Source organism: Dipteris shenzhenensis, chromosome 10, assembly GCF_047967505.1.
Source record: "Dipteris shenzhenensis isolate YYH24624 ecotype China chromosome 10, Dip_SZ_1.0, whole genome shotgun sequence".
Classification (NCBI taxonomy): Eukaryota; Viridiplantae; Streptophyta; class Polypodiopsida; order Gleicheniales; family Dipteridaceae; genus Dipteris; species Dipteris shenzhenensis.
The window spans coordinates 11,612,467-11,631,331 of record NC_141605.1 but is presented as its reverse complement, the minus strand read 5'-3'; the positions used below and the strand labels follow the sequence as shown (position 1 = coordinate 11,631,331).

General features: G+C 43.8%; 1 protein-coding gene across 2 annotated transcripts in view; it reads right to left on the bottom strand.

Moving 5' to 3' along the window:
* LOC147897400 (tRNA ligase 1-like) overlaps positions 1–18,865 on the bottom strand; it is a 301,136-nt gene that overhangs the window by 160,262 nt on the left and 122,009 nt on the right. For both annotated transcript variants that reach the window (XM_087379969.1, XM_087379970.1), the window contains exon 6: positions 4,866–4,944. In XM_087379969.1, coding sequence (XP_087236095.1) covers positions 4,866–4,944 — 79 coding nt within the window. The remainder of the gene's footprint in view (positions 1–4,865; positions 4,945–18,865) is intronic.

Here is an 18,865-nt window from a genome sequence, read left to right as displayed (position 1 = left end):
CAAATGTGCGCATAGCAGTGGCAATTCCTCCAATGCATCTAAAAATACAGCAGATAAGTCAAAGAAGAAAAGATGCAACTATTGTCGCAAGCCTGGACATGACATTTCAGAATGCAGGAAGCGCATTGCTTCAGAGAAAAAGAAAGTAGGATTGATAGTTAATGCCTCACATGCAATTGAATCCCACGAGCTAGAAGATGCTTCACATGCACATGCTCTTCAGGATGATTGGGCATGGGCTGTCCATTGCTCATTTGATCCCTCTAAAGTTGATGCACTCTTTACTGCTAATGATGCTCAGTCTTGGTACTTTGATAGTGGTGCTTCCAAGCACGTCACATCTTGCAGACAGTTGTTTCATTCCTTAGCTCATGCACCTCGTGGGGGAACTGTCACATGTGCTAATAATGCCTCCTATGCTGTGAAAGGAATTGGAGATGTGCAGCTCACATCCATTTCAAGCCATCCTGTCACTTAGACAAATGTTCTTTTTATGCCTAGAATTGAAGTCAACTTGATTTCAATTTCAGCAATTGCCACTTCAGGTTTCAGAGTGATTTTTTTACAGATGCCTAGTATATGATCTTCGTGATGACAATGCCATAGTTCTCACTGGCACTTTGAAAAAGGGCCTTTATCACCTTGATGATCACTCAGCGCACTCTCTATTTAAGCATTTGCTATTTCACATTCACAGCTTGCTGAAATTCATCTTTGGCATGAGAGAATGGGTCATCTTAATTATAGAGCTCTTGCCAAGTTACATTCACAGGACATGGCAAATGATGTACTTCAAACTCACACAGTTTCCAAACATGTGTGTGAGGGTTGTCTTTTGGGTAAGATGCATCGGTTTCCTTTTCAAAAGAATTGTCCAAAATGCTCACAAAGGAAATTGCAGCTAGTGTACAGTGATGTCTGTGGCCCAATGAGCACAAATGCCATTGGGGGTACAAGATATTGCTGGGTATATGCTTTAAAAGCCAAATCTAAAGTGTTCTCATGCTTTCAAAGGTGGCTGAATATGGTTAAGAATGAATCAAGATGCAAGCTTGTCACCCTCAACACAGATAGGGGGGGGGAGAGTATATGTCAAAGGAGTTTGATGCATTTTTGTCTTCACGGGGCATTGTTCACTCATGCACTACTCCTTACACTCCTCAGCATAATCCTGTTCCTGAAAGGAAGAATAGGTCCACTATGGAGATGGCCAGATGCATGCTTAAGGCCAAGTCCTTGCCCAACAAATTTTGGCTTGATGCAGTGATGTGTGCCAACTATGTGCTGAATAGATCACCTACAAGGGCATTGAAGACTGTTACGCCTTATGAAGCATGGAAAGGCAGGAAGCCTTCACTTTCACACATGAGAGTTTTTGGGTCTCTTGCATATGTTCATGTACCATCTCAGCTAAGACATAAGCTTGATGACAAGGCAATCAAATGCATATTTATTGGTTACAGTCAGGAGAGCAGAGGCCAACCAAAAAATACTGGAAAAATTATTGTCAGTAGAGATGTAATCTTTGCTGAACATTTGGCTTCTCCTCGTGGACTGCAAAGCTAAACCAGAAGTTGACATGTTTGATGCCTTTGAATCTTGGTTACCTCTGCCATCCTCAGAAGAGGACTTTGACCAGCAACATGAGCCTCTTGCAAGCCCTCCAACAAGCAATGATCAGCCAGTACCCCATGCTGATTTGCAGGTTTCTCTTCCAGCACAAAATGATCCCACTATTCATGATGCAGTGATTGAAGAAAGAGCTGTCAATAGACAGCAAAGGCAAGTTCCCAGATGGCTTCTTGATACATTGAGGGATAGCAAACAAGATCAGCCTTTAGCTGCCCGACAAGATCAGGGAATAGACACATGCATGGTCACTTTTTTGAGCTTGCACTCCTTGCTACAGCTTGCAATGAAGAGCCTTTGTGCCATAAATATGGATTTGTATAGTGTTTATGCATTTGGACAGCTATTGGAATGCACTCAGAGACAAGAATGCCTTTGGTATATGCCTATGGATTAAGTGCACTTATGTGATGGTATTGGATGTCTAAAAGCCTTGTGAAGGCTTAGTGAATCAAACTGCGGTTTTAGTGTTGCAAGGATGGTCTCTTAGATGCAACTTGTAAAAGATTCACTGTGAAATATAAAGAAATACCGAAAGCCGCACCACAGGATTTGGGGCCAATCGTGTGCACTTGTGTATGCTTTGCTGAGTATGGGCATTCTAGCCTCCATCAATTTCAGTTATTTTATCAGACAGGTGAATGTTTAACAATGGTGATGCAATGGATAATGGCTGTAATAAATGCTATGTGAGCTGCAATTAAGTGCAAAAGTAGTCTCAAGATTGGTTTCACTGCCCTCTGAGTGTTTGGAGTCCGGTTACAATGTGCATGACCTTCATCAAGTCTTATGACATGGGTAGCAAAACTTTGAGTTCTTGGGTTCGCGACACACTCTTACACCTGCTCTGGTGTCAGCTTACCTTCACCTTCTCACCTTGCCAGTCCAGCCCGCTTTTGGGGAGTCACAGTTGCTTCTCTTCTTCCTTACACAGTGCAAGTCGCAACGGCAGGGACACGAGTATCACAAAGCAATCGATAGGACCAGCAAGGAGGACCTCGTCACTCGTTACTTCTTCTCGCACATATATTCAGCGCTAGAGCATTTTTTCATCACCAAGGGTATTCAGCCAGCCCTCAACACTCTTTTCGTCACCCAACCGTACAACTTTGCTGCATTCTTTTGCTCCACTTTTTGAAGTACCATACGCAAGCGTTAGGATACACATACCTACACATGTGTCCCTCATCTGACTTATTTTTTGGATCAGTGGTGGAGTGCACCCCTCCGACACGGCTTCTTTCTTCACCTCCGACCTCTACGTCTCCGACAGGTGTTCCCACTCCCCCATCTTCCTCTCTTGCCCTCCCTTCCAGCTCTTCAACATCTCCCACTCTTCCAGCTTACTTCCCTACTCTCCATCCCACCTTTGCACCATCTCCTGTCTCTCGTCCTCCATCCCCTACTCTCCATCCCTCCCCTTCGGCAGCCCCCACTCCTTCCACTACTTGGGTGTCACAACAGGTGATCGACGTTACGAATACTCCCCTAGTGGGGTCAAGGGGCTAGGTGATACCAGTTCTCATGGTGCGATCAAAATCAGAGATGATTGTATGGCCGTTGCACGTCCCTATTTCTATATGTTTATAGTCACTGATCCCATCCTCGCCTCCTCCATCCATGATGGTTCTTCAGCAGCTATGACATCCTCAGAGGACCAGCCTGTTCCACTTTCCCTTCCACTCGTGGAGTCTATAGAGATACTATCCCCCTAAAGGGCACCACTGTCTCAGGCATCTAGTGGATTTGATCTTACTTTGGCGTTGGGCCTCTAGTCCCCTCTCAATGTAGCCATCGCTCCCTCATTAGGACAACAGACTCCTCTCTCCTTGGTCAGTTTCCCAACTCCTATAGTTATTCCCCCTCGGCGACACCGGTCAGAATCACCTGACACAGTTGTACCTCGAGTAGGTCCCACTGTTTTTGTAGTTGCTTCCTTGCTCCTTCACATTGATTGTCCCCCTCTTTAGGCGAATGATATGCTAGACCACTACATCGCGGCATCCTTGGAGCAGTCTTTCTCCATTGATGCACAGTGGCAGCGCGCAAACTCAAGATTACCAGAAACTCGTTTGTGAGCTCAAGCGCACATGCTCTCCCATGGATATGGAGGAGGATATCTACCAGGTCGTTCTAGATCCATTGTGCAACGCCTTGACAGCCGGCTCTATCAGATCCACAGCTCTTGCATGCATTCTTAGTATGGATGCCCTTGCACATGTGGAGGATTTGGACAAATTAGAAGATTGAGCCATGGCAGGTGTTTTTGACAAGTTTGGTCAGATCCTTGACAAGGCAGACAGGTTGAGTTACAGGGACCACTATGCTTGGGCGTAGTGATCCATTCACATGGTGCAACGGATCCTCAATGACATGTTTACTCAGCTTGGTGCAGCACTTCTCAGCTCCACAAGGCATACTCAGCACATACTCTCCCAGACGACCTAAGCAAGTACTCAGAACATAGCAAGTTTTGTAAAGTTTTCTTTCACTAGATGTAAAAGACCACTATTAGTTTAACAGTGGCCACTAATCCCATAGATCTTGAAGGCTTTAAATGTCTTGGTAGGGGCCTAGCAGTGGGAGATACCCCAATGGCAGATGCTAAAGTTTTGTTCACTAAGATGGGTATCAATCTCAGATGTGAGAAAGAAAGAAAGAAAGATGTATTTATGTCTTCTAGAGGCCTCACGGGCCTATGAGACAAAAGTACAATCACAAAAAGTAACCCATACAAGCCACTATCACCCTTCATTTTGAATCTCATGTAGAATTCTCTAATCACCTTGCATTTATCCGCCATCTCTGTCCCACCTTGCATGTAGGTCGAAAGTGAAAAAGTACTCTCACAAGGGTGCTCTTCCCTCATTCGAGGGCCAATTGGCATTCGAATTCTGCATGCATTACACCATCCTTGAGAAATCTAGTTCTTCACACAGATGGTGGGAGATGGATATGAAGTGTATAATGCCACTCCAAGCATGACATCCAAAACCCAAAGGGCAATTAGAGGTATGCCACTCCAAGCATGACATCCAAAACTCAAGCCCTAGGACATATTGCAGAGATTTACAATGATATCCCAAAGGATTGAGCCCACACACAGAGGGAAGCACACACACACACACGCATTCACATGCGTGTGGTTACATAAGAAGATTATCTTTGTTGCCATTTTATGTTAACACATCAAAAGTCATTCGCCACAACAAGTACATGAGGTGCAAAATACAAACCATAATCTTTTAATGGACGTTGCCCATGGTCACCTAAGACAGCCGTGACGAGCTCCATTGAAATGCATAAACGTTGTTCCTATAAAACCATCATACACTAGCAAAATTAATAACATTAAACAAATAATTCTTCATGCAGGACAAAGAAATTCATGTCACTGCTCTCAAACAATGCAACATGAAATTAAAAAACCTAGTCTAAAATGAAGTTCCTTGAGCGTTTATTACACACCATGCATGTGTCTGTCTAAAGGCCCAAATATACAATTGAAAATTTTTAATCCACATTATGTGAGAGCAAGAAAATATGAAAACCAAACGAATTAAAGAAAGATTTGTGAGCACACTTACAAGCAATATGGCAAAGGGACCCACAAGAAAAGTATGGAAAAAATAAAGACATGACTTTCTTTGTAAGAAAGAAAAGTAAGTGGGGAATAAGAGGGGAAAAGGAGAGGAAAATAACGGAAGGAGCACATGAGTGATAGAACAAAGAGAACTGGTAAAGGAGAGCAAGATATGCATTTGAAACTGTTGCAGCAATAATGTTCCACAACTGTTTCCAAAACTCCGGAGCACAGGAAGCTATAATCAATTGTTTCTCCATATAAAATGCTTGAAATTTTTAACAGAAAAAATGTCTTCCCCTTTTTGCAGCAAGAAAACTCCATGCTACATAATAATTCCACGAATTATTAACACTATGCTATAATATATAGCAAAGAGACAAAAGTTTAAAAAGTGTGCCAGATGTAAACCACGTATACAAAGGATGTCAAACAAGTCTTATTCATCGTCGCCATGTCCATTGATGATTAGGGCAGCAACCATACACAATGATATCTTAAGCATTTTGCTTGGATCATCTCCCTTCTCTTTTTCAGCAACCTCCTTCACCTCTACCATGCCTTTTTCGGGTTCAAGAAAAGAACTCAGGGTATCAATACATCATGCATAGCGAAAAACTAGATAAAAACCAGCCTGTGGCTGGGAGTGCCACACCATGCCTATGATGGTCTTAGAGAAGAAGGGCAACGTCTCCACTCTTTGAGAAAAACCATCCTCCTATTCCAGGCAGACCGAGAGGAACCCTACATCCTTGACCAAATAGCCACTAGAGTATGTATAGTATTTGCTAAGATGTTAGATAAGGTATGAGCTGGGTGGACCTAGTAAGAGAGAGCCAGCAACAGAACCCTAAGTAATGAAGAAAAGAAAATCCTGCGAAGCAGTTCTGCAACCGGGCTTCTCTACACTCCCAACGGCAGTGCTGAACAGAGTCAACATCTGAGGAGCACCAAGGACAAGAGGGATCAGCTCCAAAAATGCTCCTCCATTGATTCACTGCAATCCCTCAATCATGACCAAGTTTCATCATGTCAAAATGCAATGAAATGTTTCGGGCAGAAATGTTTCTCTGAAATGTGCGAAACGTGGCACTTCTAGATGAAACACTATTTTTATATATATAAAAAGTGATTTCTTTTGGAAACTTTTTTGGGTTGGGTTTTCTAGAGAAGGTCGCAGGGAGAAAGGAGGAGGGGGGAGGGGAGGGGATTGGTTCTTCGTATTTTGTATGTATAAGTGTATGTGTATGAACTGTGTACTATAATCTATTATGTGTGTGAACTGTGCACGCATGCACACACATAATAGACTATAGTACACTATGCACTATAGCCTATGAGTATGTGAATGTTGTGTGCAATGTGTACTATAGTCTATGTATGCACAATAGTTTTTGTATCTGTGTGTGTTCTTTATTTTTTTTTTTTTTTTTGTGTTCTTTATTTTTATGATGTGTTTGTGTGCACTTTGGATCTTTGAGATACACCCACCTAGACAGGATTTTCATCTAGTTGGGTTCGCTACTGGGCACTCTAGACTCTATGGAACGATAGAAATCATAGAGATCCGCTCGAATGAGCCGGTTGACCTCCTGGTCAGTGGGGGAGAGGGGAGATGGTGGAGCGTTGAGGCCGTACTGAAAAGTAGGCAACCGGTCTAAGTCGAGGCCCAGTCGGGTGAACCAACTGGAAAGACGACTATACCAGCATCGCTAGCCCCCATCAACAGATAAGGCCATAGAGGAGGATAGGGCTAGCCAAGGTAGGCGGAGGCGACCGTCGGAGGAGGAGCTGAAATCCCTAACTTTGTGTAGATAAGTGATAGCCTGGAAAGCCGCATCGAGTTGTAGGGGTGAGGCGCCGAACTCTGCTAGAATGATCTGGTGTGGTACCGATGGTTTGCTGCAGATCATCCGAGCAAACATCAGCATCTGTAGGCGCTCGACTCGAGCCCACTCTGTGTCTGAAAGGTCGGCTCCCCACCACGGGCTACCGTACATGCCTGCTGGGCGGACCAAAGAATAAAAAAGGAGAGACTTGGTCCGCGGGTCCTAGAAGTGGGAGTGGTAGCACTGTCGCTCCATCCTGGCAAGAGCGGCGTAACCCCGACTGATCCTGGCCTGCATGGCCGGGCGCATCGTGAAGATCGGGCCTGAGAAGACAACGCCCAAGTATGTGTAAGAGTTAACTATCTCAACAAGGTCGCCAGCGAAGAGGAACTGCTCTCGGTGCATAGCGGGTCTGGAAGTGTTGAAGATCATCACCTTGGTTTTCCCAAGGTTGACCTTCAAGTCATGTGTATCACAGAAGACCTGAAGTCCATCCAGGTGTCGCTGAAGACCAGTAGCAGAAGAGGATAGTAGTACTACATCGTCTGCATATATCGTCTGCATATAGGAGAATCTGGATGACAGCCTCCGCAAGAGAGCAGCCTGCACCTCCCAATGTCCTGATGGTGGTCTCGAGCTCGTCGATGTAGAGGCCAAATAGAGTCGGTGACAAGGGATATCCTTGTTTGACTCCGATAGTGCTCGTGATCTCTGGGGTCCAGCTGGTGCCAATCCTGACCTGGCCCGTCACCCGCTCATAGAGAGCTACTACTGCCCAGATAACCTCCGAGTCGTAGCCTAACTCTTGCAGGCGTCTGATGAGTCGAGCGCGGGGAACGGTGTCGAATGCCTTGCGGAAATCCACAAAGCAACAATATACTCTCTGTCTCCTGTGTCTGGCCTCCTCAATGATCCCTCTAAGTGTAAAAATGTGATCATAAGTCGAGTGGTCCGTCCTGAAACCGGCCTGTCCGGATGCCCTGAGCCCCTGTACCTCTGCGCGAGCACTGACCTCGCCATCTAACACTGATGCATAGATCTTAGACATAACATGTCCAATCATGATGGTCCTGTAATTCCCTGGATCCATGGGATCTCCTGCTTGGTGGATGGCTGTGATAGTGTTCAGGGTCCAGGCTCTGGGGAACCCGTGGCAGACAGCTTCGTTGAACAGCGTTGCCAGGATGGGGGCTAGAGTTTTGATGCCATAGGCAACGAACTCTGTGCATAGGCCCTCATGATCCTTAGCTCGGCTGTTGTGAAGCTTAAGCGCTACGTGGGTGACTCCCTGGGTTGTGAAGAGGGTGCAAGAAGTGGGACGGGGGGTGGCTGAGAGGTCGGGAGGAGGCTCATCAGGGATATCATAGAGTGTACGTGCGTAGGAGTGCCAGAGGGAAGTGTCTGTGAGGGGGGAGGGGGATCGGCGTTCTAGGAATTTCCTCCAGAAATCCTTGGAGTTGCTACTAAACAGAATGTTCAGTAGCGTATCCTCATTCTAGCGCAGAAAGGCTAGCTTCTTGCGACGGACTAGTCGACGATAATCCCTGGTGAAATGTGGGTCGGCCCTAGTGTTTCGCTCGGTCGTGAGTCGGAGTGTGCGGTGTAATGCTTTACACTCGTCATCATACCAGCTATTGCAAGGGGTGGAGCCAGCGGGTGGAGGGCAAGTGGACCGAGTAGTGGAAGGAAAAATGTGGCGGGCTGCATTGTGAAGGGAGTGGGTGATGAGGGCGGCTCGGTGATCTAGAGAGGGTATGGTGTCTATGTGTCTGAGAGAGAGAGAGAGAGAGAGAGAGAGAGAGAGAGTCCATATATGAATAATTATGTATAGAATATTTTGTATACTTGATATATTATGTATTTTTAATGTATAACTAGATCACATTTCTAGGTGAAACTCCAATCAACATCTTCAAACGCTTCTAACCGAAACCTACGACATGCATTTCGCGAGACATTTCTGGTAATACTAAATCCCTACACCATGAATAGAAAGACAAATAAAGAGAGTGACTTTTCTATATCTAAGGAAACTCCAATGTATCTCCAAAAATATTTCTGAATCTCCAGGGTAACATGAACTCTTCAATCATGAGCTCTAGAAGGTATCCAACCTCTAGCAGCAATCTGAAACTTCATGGCATTGAAGGAGAGGCCCTTTGCGTCTCTATACAGATTGGTTTACACAGTGTGCAAAAGGATTGCAACAGTCTACTACTCCTTGGAAACTGAGCTATTCTTGATTAGGGCTTAAGACAGTGCATTTACTCTTGATTCGAGTCATTAAAGATGCCTGTAAAGAGGTCTACGGGTCAAGCTAGTAAGCAGACAATGGGTATCCTTGATTCCATCTCAAAGAAGGAAGCAATTGATGATCAGACTGTAGTTTCTGAACCCAATGATCCTCATGTTGGCAATGTTCAAGGGGATTTGGCAGCAACTCCTCAAGTACAAACATCCCTTAACCAAGAGCAGATCATAAAGAGTTGTATGGACCCGATGCTACAGATATTCAAGGAGCTAACTAATGAGATTAAGACCAATAATCAGAGGATTGACTAAAGGATGCAGAACATGTATGCCACTTTTAATAAAAGGTTGGACCAGTTCAAGATAAGCCAAATTTATGATGGGAAGAGATTTGTGGATCCCGAAATTGATGGAGACTCAGGTTCATATGATGATGATGATCATCCTATACATGTAACTCAACCGGTTGGTTTTATGGCTTCTGCCCGAAGGACCTATCACTCTAGTGGAGTTACAGCTCATATGGATAAGGATTCAGCACATGGTAGGACTCCTAATAATAACAGTTCAGCAGCTGAAGAGTGGTGTCGAAAATTCCATGAATATAAGTTGGTACCAGCAGACCTTAGGGCAGCAATGACATTCTAGCAATATATACAAACAGTTAAATCTATTGAACCAAAAGGACCTGTTCATCAAGACAAAGATATCAAAGACAAAATTATACTTCCTAAGTTCAAAGGTGATTCTACCTCTCCTGAGGAATTGGAGGAATGGCTCAGCAAGATGGATGACTACTTCCCTCTATATCCAAAGGGTGATCAAGGTAAAATCAGATTTGCTGTTCTTCATTTGGAAGATTATGCCCACTTCTTGTGGAGGCATCTACAGCAAGAAGGGTTAACTTTTAATGCTTGGAATGAATAAAACTTTTATATCTCCTTTTACTAGGGATCAATATATTTGTAAGTGGTATGATCTTACTCAGCAAGGATCAATGAAAATTTATATCAAACAATTTTGGAAATTGGCTCTGTTTGTTCATGGTATTGATGAAAGAGTTAAAATGCTCAAGTTCATCCATGGTCTACATCCTAGTATTGCTTTAGATGTTGCAGCTTAAAAGCCCAATTCTCTTAAAGAGGCCATGCAGTTGGCAGAGCTTTATGAACCCAAATACAATGGGAAGGAGAAGACTTTGGGTATTGGTCACTTTGGAACTAAACCTATGGTCAAAGGGGTTTCAGCAAACTTCTTGCACCTGCTACAACTTCTTCTATTTCTAGGTTCCCCACAGTGTATGGCAGTGGCATGGGACAACCTAAGGCTTACAAGACTACAGATGTAAAGTCATCCTTTAAACCCACTCCAAAGGATGATCTGAGTGATAAAAGAAACAAGTTGGTTAAGCAGTTATCTCAAGCAATTATTGATGACACGAAGAAGAAGAATTTCTGCTACCTTTGTGGTGAGAAGTGGACCCCTGAACATAGGAATGTGTGCAAAGCAAAAACAGGAGCAAAGTTGAGCTTGATTCTAGAGATTGATGAGGATTTATCTCCTAATACTTTTGCAGCAGAATCTGAATTTTATGAATATCAGGACTGTGTGAATGAAGGCCTTGATGAGGATCATAGTTCCAAAAAGGGGACCACCTTTCCCTTTCATCCAAGTGGGTTATCCATGTTTGACACCATGCTTATGGATGACAGTTTACCAAGGTGCTCAAATAGATCTAAACAATGAAACATTGAAGTTGTTTAAGGTTATGAGGATGAGATCAGAAATTCTGATGGAAATGATGCCGTTGATGATGATGAAGTGTATTGGGATACACAATCAGTTGTGTACAGCATATCTCCTGATGTTTTTATGGGCTGCAAGGGCTCTCAAACCCTTAGGTTAAAAGGAACAATCAATTACAGACCAGTCCACATTTTGGTTGACAGTGGGAGCACTCAAACTTCATTAATGCAAAGACACTTCAAAAAATGAGGTTATGCCCATCCACTTTGGATCATGGGATCAAAGTTGAGGTGGCTAATGGTCAGCATTCCCACAGTAAGCAATATTGTCAGGCTGCTCAGGTGCAACTTTCTCAAGACTATACTTTTCATGGAGATCTATATGTCTTGGAAATGGGACCTATTGACATTGTCCTTGGTTGTGAATGGTTGAGAACTTTGGGAGAATTCTCTATGGACCTTAACTGACTGTATATGAAGTTTATGCATGAAGGTAAGCACATCACTTTGATGGGTCACCAATCTCCTAAATTGTCCTTAATTTCTGCAAGAAGAATGGCCAGAGACCTCAAAAGTGTTTGTGGAGTCTATGCTATTCAGTTGACCAAGTCTCAAGAGGGTAATGGGTTGTTGGTGGAGGATAAAGACATGCAGTCCCTATTACAGCAATACTCTGATGTATTTGCTGATCTTCCCAACCATCTCCCTCCCATGAAAGATGTGGATCATGCAATTGTGTTGGAGCCAGGATCTAAGCCAATCAACAAAGCTCCATACAGACTTTCTAGAGCTGAAAGGGAAGAGGTGGCAAGGCAAATAAAGGAACTCCTTGACAAGGAATTTATTACACACAGTCAGTCACCCTTTGCCTCTCTTGTGTTATTGGTTAAGAAGAAGGATGGCTCATTTAGAATGTGTATTGATTACAGGGATTTGAACAAAATGACAGTTAAGAATAGGTTTCCTATCCCTAGAATTGATGATCTACTGGATGAGCTTAGAGGGGCAAAGTACTTCACAAAGATTGACTTAAGGTTAGGCTATCATCAAATAAGGATGAAGGAGGGAGATGAACATAAAACTGCCTTCAGGACAGAACGTGGGCTTTATCAATTCAAAGTGATGGCATTTGATCTAACCAATGCACCTGCAACTTTCCAAGCCCTAATGAACAAGGTATTGCAGCCTTTCCTCTATAAATTTGTGTTGGTATTCTTTGATGATATATTGATCTATAGCAAAACGAAAGGAGAGCATTTATTGCATGTCCAGCAAGTATTGAAAGGAGAGCATTTATTGCATGTCCAGCAAGTATTGGAAGTATTGAGGACACACCAGTTGTATGCCAAATCAAGTAAATGCACTTTCATGGCTGAAGAAGTGGAATATTTGGGCCATATTGTCAGCAGTAGTGGCATTAAGGTGGATCCCAGCAAGGTAAAGTGTGTAAAGGATTGGCCTATACCTCATAATATCACCCAGCTGAGAGGCTTCCTTGGTCTAGCATCATTTTATAAAAGGTTTATAAGGCATTTTGCCAAATTGGCAGCTCCTCTCACTGATCTTCTAAAAAAGAATGCTTTCCAACGGTGTGACAATGCCAATAAGAGCTTTGAAGCATTAAAGGAAGCATTAACTTCAGCACCTATCTTGGTATGTCCTGATTTCTCTCAACCTTTTATAATTGAGGCTGATGCTAGTGGAAGGGGGGCATTGGAGCTGTCCTAAAGCAGAGTCATGGAGTTATTGCCTTTGAAAGTCGGAAATGGGATGACAAGGAGTCAAGTTTCCACAATTATGACCAAGAGATGCTGGCAATACTTCATGCAATCAAAAAGTGGCACCACTACATTTATGGCAGCCATTTCAAGGTCAAGACTAATCATAAGACTCTCAGATATTTTCTATCTCAGTCTTCTCTATCACCCAAGCAAAGGAGATGGCTATCCATTGTGCAAAACTATGACTTTGACATAGATTACAAGATGGGCAAAGAAAATATTGTGGTAGATTCTCTTTCCAGGATATGGGCTTGTACTTTATCATCTATTACTGAGGTTTATAAAGATTGGATCCATGGCATTCAAGAAGAGTATCTCAATGATCTCAAGCAGCTACTATGTTCCAAAACTTGCAAGATCCCGACTGTCAGCAATATCCCAATTTCAAGTTGCACAATGGGCTCTTGTGGTATAGTGATAGAATATTTCTTACTGAAAATTCCTCCTATAAGCTGCTAGTCTTGCAGGAATTTCACTCATCTCCTATGGCTGGGCATATAGGCCTCAACAAGACGTATGATAAGGTAAAACAGAGTTTTTACTAGAAGGGGCTTTGGAAGGATGTTCTTGCTTATGTTCAAAGCTATAAGCCCTGTCAACAAAACAGGGAGTTGAATTTGAGGCCAGCTGGTCTACTACAACCTCTACCTATACCTCAAGGTAAATGGACACACATCAGCATGGACTTTATTACAGGTCTACCAATGACCTCTATGGGATGGAACAGCATCTTTGTGGTTGTTGATAGACTTACTAAAGCTGCCCACTTCATTCCTACTAAGACCCAATTTACAGCTTCCAAGGTGGCTAAGTAATTCATGGAGAATGAGTTTAAATTACATGGACTTCCTCAAAAGATTGTGAGCGATCGTGATGCTAAGTTCATGGGGCATTTTTGGCAAGAGCTTTTCAGTTCTATGGGAACACTTCTTACCCCAAGTACAGCAGATCACCCTCAAACTGATGGGCAAACAGAGAGGGTTAACCGCTGGTTGGAAGAGTATCTAAGGCATTTTTGCTTTGAGACCCAAGCATCGTGGGATCAATGGTTGCATCTAGCTGAATTTTGTTATAATACCACCAAGCATACTTCAATTGGTATGAGCCCTTTTGAAGCCATGTTTGGCTGTAAAGCTCATGTCCCATCAACCATTATTGATCAAGCATTGACAAGCCAGCAAGCCAAGGATGATTTGGCTCACATGACTGCTCTATTACAGCAATGTAAAGATAATATGGTAAGGGCCCAAGCAAGGATGAAGGATTATGCTGATGAGCATAGGAGAGATCTTCATTTTGAAGAAGGGAATTATGTATTTCTCAGATTACATAAGTCTAGACATGCTTCTTTGAAAGGTAATACCAATGTTAAACTTGCTCATAGGTATTATGGACCTTACAAGGTTTTGAGGAAAGTTGGGGAAGTGGCTTATGAGTTGGAGCTCCCACCATCCTCTAGAATACACAAGGTATTCCATGTTTCACTGCTCAAGAAGTATTTGGGGCCTACGGAGCAAGTTATGGAAGAGCTACCTCCTATGGATGAAGAGGATCAAATTGAGTATATACCTGAGAAGATCCTGATCATGGGTTGAGGAACGAGTCCTACATGGAATATCTTATCAAATGGAGAAATCTACCTGATGAGGAGTCTTCTTGGCAGCCATCTACAATTGTGGAGCAGTACCCTCAATCGCTTAGCTGAATTCTATGGCCAAAATTGAGTCTTTATGAGCAGATTTGATTTTCTCTTGCTATATAGCATATATGGACATGCTGCAGCCAGCATTCACTATCCTTTCTCAGATCAGCATGTCTCTCACTGGATTATATGATCAGATCTGTTATATTGGACAGCATAGCTCTTCCACACGATTGCTTGATTTCTTGGGAATATTATATGATCCATTTACAGATCAGCCTGCCTACAGGGAGGTATTTGACTGAGAAACTTCATTGTTCAGCTGATATGACCAGAATTGAGCTGTTCAGGTTTACAAGGAGCATTGTATGTCCAAGTTACAGCCTTTTCAAATTTGAGGACAAATTTCTATTTGAGGAGGAAGGATTGTAACAGAGGGTTACAGAGGGTTACTTTTTACTTAGGCTAAAAGTTAGTAGAAAGGCATTTATTGGCTTGTAAGTGTTTTCTTTTTTTTTTAGGGGATACCATAAGTTGCCACGTGGCATCCTAGGAGGTAATCCCATAAGCAATACTGCTTTGTACTACCCTGGGCCATACCTATATAAGGGCTCTAGTTGTACTTGGCAATTCATTCATGACTTGTACTTCATTACTGAAATAGAATATACAGCAAGAGTTCAATACTCAGCTGAATTCTAAAAAGGATTGACTTCCTCCTGTCCTTGTGCAGCCCCTCACAAGTCCCTGTTGATGGAGTGGCATTGTGAGAAATGGAAGCAGGGTGCACAAAGGTGAAAGAGCAATAACTTGTTGAACTGCTGTTTTGAGAATGAACATACAAAAGGGAGTACAAGGGTATAAGTTCCGTAAACCCTAGGGTGAAACCCCACTTGGAGGTTAGAATCCATACTAGTACACTAACTTAACCACTAACCATGGTTGAAGAGAGAAAACCTCAATGAGGGAAAAGAATGCCCCTAACCTTATTATTAACCTAACATTGACCACCACCTTAGTATTTCCAAACACCCTCTTATAGTGTTAATGTCCTGATGTACAAGGAAATGATCTCAATCACCAAATGGAAACAAGTTCAAAGCTTTGTGGAAAGCCTCATACTTTTCTCGAATTAGTGCCAGGTAAAATTTTAGGCTAATCTCCCTTGCATGTAACTGCTTTCTAACATAATGCCCGTGAATTTCAATGTGTTTTGTGCGAGAATGAAACACAGTCTCCAATGATGCGAGCAATCGTCACAACCAAACACATTCAATTGTTGTTGTGAAAGCTGCCTTTCTTCATAGGAGGAGGTAGCAACTGTTGATTGTCTCTTACTCAACCATGGAAGACATGAATGTCTAAAAAAGAACAGTTTCCACCCGTTGACTGCCAAGCGTCATAATCACCAACCCAATCTGAGTCATTGTAAGCATGCAATTGCAAGTCCATCCTCCCCCGCCCCGCCCACCCCCACGAAAACATCAATCCAAATGATCATGTGCCTTGTATAGCTAGTGGAAAACATGCTTGATAGCCTATCAATGTGGTGTTCTTGGGCTGTTGCAATAATGCAAACTTAAAAATATAGCCTAGTACTGCATAATTAGATGAGGCATGCAACATCTTGATTGTAGATACTTGCATCAAAGGGTTCACCATCATCATACATGGATAACTTCAGCGAGCAGATATGGACTTGCAGTCCTCAAATCTATATGTACTTCCAGACTCATCCTCTTATCTCCTTAGTTGTTGAGGATAGCCGTTGCGCCGCTGGCTCTCTTGATGTGGCTACGGCGACTTCCTGACTCCCTGACTCACCAGCCTCTTCTAGTCAGGATGGTGTTAATTCTCCATGTGCAGGTGAGCTAGATCACCGCACCACTGAATCACTGAACCATTGTGTAAATGTAAATGCTCCTGACTGCTCCATGTGCTAAGCTCACTCTCCATGTGCACAGCTCTCGATGAGATCGCCTTGGACATGATACTCCTGGTTGACATGTGTCGATACCTGGTTGCCTCGGATAGTACTCCTGGATGAACCCATGTGATCAAGGAGGTGGACAGAAGGTGGAAAGAGAAGGCGTTTTGTAAGAGAGAGGTACGGGGTTGGACAGAGGGTGGAAAGAGAAGGTGTTTGTAAGAGAGAGGTAGGGGGTTGGACAGAGGGTGGAAAGAGAAGGTGTTTGTAAGAGAGAGGTAGGGGGTTGGACAGAGGGTGAAAAGAGAAGGGTTTTGTAAGAGAGAGGTAAGGGGTTGGACAGAGGGTGGAAAGAGAAGGTGTTTGTAAGAGAGAGGTAAGGGACGGACATAGGGTGGAAAGAGAAGGTGTTTGTAAGAGAGAGGAAGGGAGTTGGACAGAGGGTGGAAAGAGAAGGTTTTTGTAAGAGGGAGGTGGGGAGTTTGACAGAGGGTGGAAAGAGAAGGTTTTTGTAAGAGGGAGGTGGGAGGTGGACAGAGGGTGGAAAGAGAAGGGGTTTTGTAAGAGAGAGATAGGGGGTTGGACAGAGGGTGGAAAGAGAAGGTGTTTGTAAGAGAGAGGTAAGGAGTTGGATAGAGGGTGGAAAGAGAAGGTTTTTGTAAGAGGGAGGTGGGAGGTGGACAAAGGGTGGAAAGAGAAGGGGTTTGTAAGAGAGAGATAGGGAGTTGGACAGAGGGTGGAAAGAGAAGGGTTTTGTAAGACAGGATGAAAAGGGGAGGACGTAGTTAGAGAGAAAAAGTGACACAGGATGAAAAGGACATCGCACTTAGAGAGAGAAAGTGACACGAAGTGAAAAAGGGAGGCCACATTTAACGGGTGGTCTCATTTAAGAGAGACAATGGCACGAGATAAGAAGGGAAGGTCGCACTTAGAGAGAGAAAGTGATACAGAGTGAAAAAGATAGGCCTCACTTAGAGAGAGAAAGTGACACTCGGGTGGAAAAGGGAGGCCTCACTTAGAGAGAGAAAGTGACACTAGGGGGAGAGAAGAGGAGTCATGTAGAGAGAGAAAGTGGCACCAGGGGGGAGGACCCTTGTAGAGAGAGAAAGTGGCACCCAGAGGGAGAAGATGTCACCAGGGAAGGAGAAGGTAGGAGTGTATATAGAAGGACTAGGAGGGTGTTTCCTCATTGATCATGGTACCTCTTGATGTGTGACCCATTCATTGGTGCAGGTAGGAGTCTGCCTTCCAAAGTGGCCAAGTAGACTCCACCACTCGGGATAAGCTTGGCAACAAAAAATGGGCCTGTCCAACCACTTACAAACTTAGGTTTGTGTTTGAGAAACTTAGTGGAATACAAGAGTACTAAATCTCCAACTTTGAAATTTCTTTTTTTGAGGTTTCGGTCCCCAAGCTTTCTGTCGTTTCTGCCACACTTCTTGAGCGAGAACTGCTTCACATCGATGCTCTGCTAGTGCCTCCAAATCCCACAAGCGTTCTATTGTGCAGGCTTCAAAGTTGTCATTTTTGTCTGGAAGAACCCTGTGTGTGTCAAGATGAAATTCATAAGGCATGACGGCCTCCAGTCCATAAACCAACCGAAGAGTGAATACCCAGTACTCGCCTTGTAAGCAGTTCGATAGGCGAATAAAGCAGCTGAAGTATGTCATCCCAATCGGCTACAGAACTTAGGCAAAGACGATGCATGATCCCACACATTGTTCGATTTGAGCTCTCAGCTAGACCATTGGCACGTGGGTAATAGGGAGATGAAAATTTGTGAACTATTTGTAGCAGGTGAACTAGTGCAGCAATGGTGACATTTAGGAAGTGAGCCCTCTATCACTCATTAACTCAACAGGACAGCCAAACCGAGAGATAATCTAGTCATATAGAAATGTGGCTCTACTACCTGGGCTGTACAGTTCTTGACTGCCTTGGCTTCGAACCCATTTGGTTCCATAGTCAAGCAGAGCATACTTGTTCCCTCGACGTGTGGCAGGAGAGATGGGTCCAATGAAATCCAATCCCCAGCGATAGAAGGGAGGCACCAGAGTGAATGGTTTGAGAGGGAGGTACTCACGCCTTGTAGGCTTGGGCCACTAGAACCCCGCACACATGATCTTCTGAGCAGTAGCATCTGAGGCCATATGCCCTCCACCTATGCCAGCGTGTGCCTCTTCAAGAATGGATTGTGTCTCGTGGGGAAGCACACACCGTCTCAAGATCTGGTCCTTCCCGAGTTTGTACAACTGACCTGGAATCAACTTAAAAGGAGCTGCTAGAAGGATCCTCTTGTGTTTCTCTCTTGGAGTCAGACCTGGAGGAAAGCCACTTGTAGACAAGAGGTGTACTATGTTGGCATACCATGGTGGGAAGCAGTCCACTGCAAACAGGCATTCATCAGGTAGTGCAGTCACCCCGAACAAGCCCGCATCGGGTAATTCATCCGTGATACCATTGGCTGGTTCTCTGGAAT